Here is a 7,782-nt window from a genome sequence, read left to right on the forward strand (position 1 = left end):
GCGGCCTCTACCTCTACCTGTGTGTGTCTGTGTGGATGAATGCGTGCATATGCTGCTCTCCGCTCTCCCTCAACCTGTGCCTGGCCCTGCGTTAAACTCCAGTGCTCATGGCCTCGATGCTCAGATGGTGAAGTGTAATTTACTGATGCCACCCTTTCCTCGCGTCCTCAAGGCCTGCACAGGGTCAACGCTTCCAATTAGCCCCCTACTCCTCCCCCTCCTTCACCCCCACGCCTCCTTCCCCGCTGCTGATAATTGAAATACGGCCCCTGTCCACGTTCCTGTTGCTAATCTATTTGTCAGCTGAGTAAAGGCAGGCAGAACAACAGCAGAGGCCGGTGGGGAGTAGCAGAGTAGCTGATATCATTACTCCATCTGCACCGCTGCCTGGGCATGCACTCATTTATCCACAGAGGTGCTCCTAAAAGCTAATGAGCCAACGTGCACAGTTGAATCCAGCAGAGCGTCTGGTACGTGCCCCATGCAGACCCAGTGAGGATGTCAAGGTTAGAGGATCATCTACATCATATACAGGGAGGTGGGGCCTTTGTGCGTCCAACATATGTATTGCTGATGTCAGCCTGATTTAAGCTTCATCAAATATAAATGTAAGACTGGAGTCACCTTGACGGCAGGTTTATTGATGGCGTTATGACACTCAATGTGTTGACAGTGGATGGGGTTCCAGGCTGTTCAGGAAATGAAAGGGACAGAAGGTCCAGGCAGGAGATATGAAAGGAAAAGTCAGGGGGTTAGAGCTTCAGTTAGTTAATCAGCAGACGAGGCGTTAGCTAAGTCTGACCTGTGTACTGCAGCCCTCTGTATTCACTGATGGCTCCCGGTGGCTTCAGGTTAGGCCAGTAATGAAACAGCATCTGCACAGCTGGGGGCTTTACTTGGGATGGGCCATAGGAAATGACATAAAGAAGGTCCTGCAGACAGCATAACGTCGTCATCAGCAACAGTAATACAAGATATCTTTTTATATCTGATTTGATTTAGTTTAGTTTAAGATATATAGATTTCATAAATATTTTTTAAAATTAATTTAATTTAATTTAATTGATTGCTTTTGATGCTGCTTTAGTGTTAAGGTATAGTAAATACAACCATGACTACCTCATCACTTAAATACTGCATCTAGAGATTAAATACCTTCCACACTTCCTGTTTGTGCTTCATTAGACACTCCAGTAACTGACAGTGATAAACTAGAAAGAAGTAGAGTCCAGCGTAAGTAGAGAGGCACTAAAGTAAATCACTTCAGTGTATGTGCCTCATGCTTGAAAAGGGTCCAGCATCGTGGTTTACCTGGGTTTGAGGTGTACTGCATTGCAATCATGAGCATAGAGGATGCAGACAGATTAACATAGGCTGGGACTCCGGCCTCCCTCCGAGTGGAGCCCACTACAATGAGCAAGGCACAAATGGAGAAGAGTAACTACTCCTGGCGGTAGTGAGGACTGACACTGTCGTGCTGGTGTGAGGTTATGAAATATTATGCAGTGGGCTGAGCTGACAGTCTATGGGAATATTGTGATAGTTATCTGTGCAGGACCATACTCACATATAGCCATAGGGAGGAAAGAGGTGCTCAGGTACTCAATGATGTCTTTGTGGAGGAAAGGGGGAAATGTGGCTAAGGTGGAGATCATAGTATAGGGCAAAGTGCTGAGAATATCATCACTGAGAAATGGCAGGAGGCAAGTTGTTGTGTAAAATATGGACTGTCCCAGATCTGTTGGAAAAGGGAAGAGGCAAAACAGACAAAAGAGAGATACACAGACACTCATTCAATGAACTGCACATCCAGTATCCACAGACCGTTCGCAGCCACAGATCGTACATGAGACTTCAGCCATTTAACAGTATAATGTTGAAAAAAAGAGAACATCTGGATTATGAGCTTGCGCTGAGGACAGTGAGCTCTCTTTAAAACCCACTCAGGTTACGAGTGCTGCTACAGAAAGTAGAGAAATCAAATCGAGGAGATGGGTTTTCATGCTTTTGGGCTTTTTTTAAACAGTGGTAAAATATTCATGGACAATAAGAGCACTGACTGTGATGCAGCCGTGAGCCCGTAAAAACAGTGAGCAACGTCATTCTCAGATGCACAAGAGTGTAAGGAAATACAGAATACAACAACATTGCATTTGCCTATGTGCGTCTTCCAGTTAACTTATAGGTTTGCACATGACAACGTCAGTAAAACATTTCTCCCACTTTACAAAACAAACATGCAGTCAGGTATGATACACAGAAGAGTAGGCCTATGTCAGGTGCATCCAATGGCTTATGAACGATTACGTTGACAGGATCCAGCGTGCTCCCAATCACCCCATGCATCCCTCAAGATCCTCAGCAGGACTTCTCTCCTCCCGTTACAAACGAGGCCAAAAAAGCAGCAGTGGCTTCATGCAGGCCAGGCGGCTCGGGATGATGATGATAAACAGTGGTGCACTGGGCCTTGACTCACCATGCTGACCGTGCTGCAGCAGGGGCACCAGGTCAAGCAGGGTCACGAGGGTCACATAGAGGCCCTGATAGTCCAGAGAGGGGTACTCTGAGAGCTGAGCGTCCCGACTCTGCTGCCCCTGCCCCCCGCGGTCTGACGGGGCATCGCGCAGAACGCTGTAAAGGAGGGAGCGAGTAACTGTAGGGTTGATGGAACTGACTTGTGGTCTTAGAGATGGGGTGAGTGGGAATGGCACAGGAAAAAGACACATGGTCATGGGCACGGCCAAATTGGAAGCTTCCTGGTTCTCCTTCCTGCCTGTGCGGGACAGAATGCTGCTCCGGGGCGGGAGGGGAGGGGAGGGGGAGGGAGGGTAGGGAAGGGGAACAAGGGAAAAAAAGAGACAACAAAGACACAAAAAAACAGCACATTACATTGAAATGGCACTACAGAGACAGCGTAAATAGAAAAAAACAAACCCAGATAAACCCCACATAGGATGCAGTGTCTCACTGTTTGACTGTTTCACTGGAGGCACGGGCAATTTCTCCCTGCTTCGTGTGTCCAGGGTGCCTTAAATTCAATTTATTTCATTTTGTCTGCACTTCAAAAAACAAAAAGAAAACATGGGCACAAACTGCAAATGATCACTGCATCTCATGCGTATCTGGTGACAAGGAGCAAAAATATAAAAAATGGCATGTTTTCAGTGGCAACCCCATACTTCTCCAAAAAGGGACAGTGGAAGCGACTGTCCCTCTGTGGCTGCCATCGTCCAATCAGAAACGCCAGTGGCTACCATGCAGGGAGGGTTAATGAGCTGTGAGGTTCATTTTAAAACAAAAAAATTTCCTTGTCTTTAGTGGGGCTGTCAAGGATGGGAGTGACACCAAATTGGTTCAGGAAAATACAGAGGTGACACTTCTGAAACATGCTTCAGCCAGTAATAAACATGTGTGTGAGGGTAAATCAAAGGCTCCTACAGTAGGTCAGTCACAGCACATGTTTATTGCACCAGAGAAATGTCCGTATGCATACGTTATGATACTGCACCAGTATCATCAGGAGAAATAATGAGATCCAACAGGCATATGGATTCAGGTTTCTAAAATAAATGTAAGAACTAATCTACGGTAGAGGAGAAACTAGAATGACAAAGGAATAGGTTGTATCGGGGGGAGATGACTGGTTCGTGAGCTAATGCAGGATGGACAATTGTGTTTGCTGTCCCCTGGGTACGGCGGTGGACATATTGGATTTAAGAGAGGAAAAACAAAAGGGGAGAACTAGTTGGGTTGAGTGTGGAGCTTCTAGGGAGGGGGAGGGGGAGGGAGGGGCTCTTTGCACTGCACACTGCTAGCGCTAAGCTGTTCTATCAGGCAAATGATTGGGATTAACCGTGAGAGCCCAGATTGGAAAAGTTGAGTAATTGTGTTGTTACTATTGTTATTTTTATTATTTTAAAATGTCATTCAAACTGAGTTACAGCATTCTGGGCAAGTGAGGAAGGGGATTCATTTATTGTTTGTAACACACTGTTAGAGATAACACTTGTCCCCTCAAAGTCATACTTTGCGAGGCTGTATCAGCGTCCATTCATTATTACAGTTACGTTAAACTCCTGCTGCAAAAACGCAGACGGCCTCTCAGAGTACGACTTTTTCACCGCCCATCAGTCATAAAAAACATCATTATTAGTTTGAACAATGAACATAGACGCAAACACGCTCACACGCATACACTGAACAAATACAGGACACACACATATGTGCACGCACACACACTGTACGAACACACAGCACGGTTACGACACATAAAACACATGTAGAAATGCACTGATACAGACACATGACATACATCGACTGTTCTGCACTGTCAGTACAACATCATTGACTGCGTATAATCTAATAATGACGGATTTAACGTGACACATATTCAGGAGCGTGGGCTCAAACTCAATCTGGACTCGTATCTAAACACAAACTGGATTCTGCTGCTGTTTCCTGCCGTCGTCGCTGTGAGCGACAGAGTTTGGCTTGAAGTCAGTGAGACCGGCTGATGCAGAGCTCAGTGTGACACTTAGGAATACGACAACGCTGTTTGCCATCGGTGAACTCAACCCTTCGCTGTTTCCTGTGGTCTGACCTGCGCTGGGCCTGAACGTGCGTCAGCTGCCACCTTCCTCACACGCTTCTGCCTTTCTCTCCAGGAACATGACGCATGCTTGCTCCACTTTCGCTACACCCGCTTCCTCATTCTGTGTCCTCTCACGCTTTCATTTTTCTTTTCTCTCCTCACTCCAGGCTTCAGCAGACACAGGTGTATGGATGATCCTGGAGTCCCTGCGGGGAAACCAGTCACCTTTAAAGGCGGCTGGAATGGGCTGTTGTGCGCATCAGAGCCGAGGAGCTCCAACAGGTCCGAACAGAGGCATCGTAGCAGGTGACTGTGTCTGCACTCGTACGACTCTGCTCCGTCAGTTGCTGTCGTGTTCCATCGACGCCACACACGTATGTGAGGCCATGTTTAAAACATCCGGCCCAGTGAAGCTGGTGCAGGACAGCCCTAGAGTCTAGGCTACTCTGAGTGCAACAATAATCCTTACAGGCCTGGGACATAATAAGTGTAGGATTGAAGCCAGCTGCCAATCTCAAATAAACTGTGGCCTAAGCTGATAATAATGATTAAAGAATACACTGGGACTATGCTATTTGCGGGCAAAGCTCGAGCAAGAGGAAGATGACACAAAGTGGAGTTAGATGGATTTAAAATGGCTGTCTGCTTGACCTGTGCTGGAGGAGGAGGAGGGCGTGCTGTTCCTTTACATCAACCAGCGGAGCCCACTGACCCTGCAACTACAGAGGAGCTGCCCTCCACCGGCCCCTCGGGGCTGAAGGCCCATCGCTGCACCAATGAGCGCCGCTGAGCTCCGTCCCTGCTGCTACAGGACCTCCCACTCGGCGCCACGGCTCCATAACTCACCTCACAACTACGACGCCTCCTACTGTGTCACTCTATTCGCAGGCGTCGTCGTCTGTGACATGCTACGTCCCTATGCGCCGTTCGATGGCGCCTGCTGTGCGTCAGCTAAATAGCAAACAGTCTGTTACTTCACCTGTTGGCTCCAGAGCAGGGTACTTACCTGAGCAGGGTTTGGGAAAAGTATTTCAGTGTGTTTGCAATGTCAGTTCCGGAGGGCACCGGGTAAATATTGTGCTGAACTCGGTTGTGATACTCTTGCAAGTATCGTATCTTAGAGGCAACTAGACAAAACAGAGAGTGAGAGGCAAACGATCACTGGTGAGACAAATATACACATGGATCTGTTAATATACACTTGAAAACACTTTAAGTTAAACAGCGCGCCTGCGTTCCCATGGCTCCCTGACCTTTGCCAGGTGACCTTTTCGGTGAAGCAGCCAGATCACAGGAAGCCCTAGAGGAGGCAGCAACCTACTGCTTACGGAAACAAGCTCATGTACAAAAGGTTCTGAGTTCAAGTCCCAAGACACTCTGGGGAACTGTGAGAGAGGACTCACTCTTCCTTTAATAAATGTCACAGAGGGACATGTCGGCAACGCGTGCTCGCCAGCGCTGGTGCGGAGCTGCTCCCTCTGGTCACTGCTTTGGACGCAAACGTGTCAAAGTAAGAGTTCGAATAAGTGCAAGTGAATGATCGCTGACCCATTTTCTGTGACCTTGGGCTGTAGTGTTTAGCTACAGTCCCTCCCTGACCTGTAAATGACAAACCTCACAATAAAAAGAACGTCTACAGGGCTTTAAGAATGGGAATATGTCAAATTAAAAGCTGCTGCATTTCCTTTTCCTTAAATCTATTTTTTTGAGGCTCAGTTTGTTCACGGAGATAATAGCTGTCAGTGTGATTCAATAATAAATAAGCTGCCATCTACACTACACCAGTACCTAAGTTTTAATTTGAAATTAAAGCCACAGACTAAAATCCTGCTTGATTGTTATTTGTTATATGAGCAGGAGCGGCTAGAAGTGTGAACGTGAAAATAAAGGCCGGTTTCCACCTGTTTAAAGGCGGATGAAGTGGGAAACGAGGAGCAGCCGCGAGCCGCGGTGTAATCAAACCACATTACTGATCAATCCAATGCCTCCATGTTGTGCACTAGAGGATCTGCCAGGTCGACCTTGAGACCAGCGTTGCACTCCGCTTTTTTCCCCTGCACGCGCCACGTCAATCAAGAAAAATAAAGAAATAAATAAATGAATACGACGAGAACTGCGCGACGAGGCCACGTCAACGTTTTCCTTCTGGCATGCGGATAAATCCGCGGAGGTTTCGGCGGCTCGGCGCGTGCACGGAGCCCTCGAGCCATCCTCTGCAGTGCGAGGAGAGGACGTGTTGCAACCCGCCGTGGCAACCGCGGCTTCATCACCAAGGACAGCTCCCTGCGTTCGCGTTCACGGTGGAGACACGCGGAGGAAAAAGACAATCGCGTGCCCATTTTCTAACAAGACAGAAGACACGCGCACGCACAGCTGTACTCACACTGCTCTGCCTTCGTAGACATTTCGTAGACACTTGGGGAAACATAGAACCAGGGCCGTCAATTGTTGGAGTGTTTTTCCTCCCCGGCGTTGTGTTTCCCTCAGTCGTGAAAAAGTGCATAAACCCCCCTTGCAGCCGTGGCTCGGTTTGATTGTACCACTTTGCGCGATGGATTTAGACACGGGGGGGGGGTGCGTTGAGAGGAGGTTCCGGCGATTTCATGCGCTTTTAACGGAATTAAAACGGAGACATTTGTGAGTCCGTTTTTCCGATTCTAAGGGTTTTCTTTTTTTCATGGCGGCGAGAAATGTAAGCGGCATCTGCCGCAACATACCTTCCCGAATGGACTGATCCGCCTTTGACAAATTGTCATTCACGAATTCTAACAACCCTCTCAGTCCTCTCCGAGCTGATTATGAGAGCGAAACGCCACAGGATGAGACGTGCCCGCATTTTGCTGGGTTTCTCTGTGCTCGAAATATAAACGGCTTAAGATGCAACAGATGGTTGTCACGTCGTTCTCATTATCGCGTGTTCTGGAGAGAAATTATATTGAAAACAGTTTAATTAGACCAGTTCAGATATTCGTGTTTTAGATTAGAAGCAGTAAAAATGTCTATATGATCACATAAACGTCTCAAAGATCATTAAGTCTTTTAATCATAAATGTGCTCGTCTGTATTGTGCTTTGCGACCTTTTTAATCGTCCTGTTGTTTTGACTGATAATCAGAAATAGAACAGCACCAACAGACTCTTCCCATCATGATTTGTGCCAAGAACTATTGGAGAATTTCCATCAAGTGTCCA

At 47.4% G+C, this 7,782-nt stretch overlaps 1 protein-coding gene across 1 annotated transcript in view; it reads right to left on the reverse strand.

Moving 5' to 3' along the window:
• LOC114848727 (protein unc-79 homolog) overlaps positions 1 to 7,272 on the reverse strand; it is a 23,479-nt gene extending 16,207 nt beyond the window's left edge. Inside the window, exons 1-8 of the mRNA XM_055505890.1 lie at positions 6,975 to 7,272; positions 5,598 to 5,718; positions 2,477 to 2,790; positions 1,568 to 1,738; positions 1,312 to 1,407; positions 1,156 to 1,211; positions 803 to 932; positions 625 to 689 (exon numbers count right to left, since the gene is read on the reverse strand). Coding sequence (XP_055361865.1) covers positions 625 to 689; positions 803 to 932; positions 1,156 to 1,211; positions 1,312 to 1,407; positions 1,568 to 1,738; positions 2,477 to 2,790; positions 5,598 to 5,718; positions 6,975 to 6,996 — 975 coding nt within the window. The 5' untranslated portion in view covers positions 6,997 to 7,272. The remainder of the gene's footprint in view (positions 1 to 624; positions 690 to 802; positions 933 to 1,155; positions 1,212 to 1,311; positions 1,408 to 1,567; positions 1,739 to 2,476; positions 2,791 to 5,597; positions 5,719 to 6,974) is intronic.
• Positions 7,273 to 7,782: the final 510 nt, after the last annotated feature.

This window comes from Betta splendens, chromosome 22 (genome assembly GCF_900634795.4).
Source record: "Betta splendens chromosome 22, fBetSpl5.4, whole genome shotgun sequence".
In the NCBI taxonomy this organism is placed as follows: domain Eukaryota; kingdom Metazoa; phylum Chordata; class Actinopteri; order Anabantiformes; family Osphronemidae; genus Betta; species Betta splendens.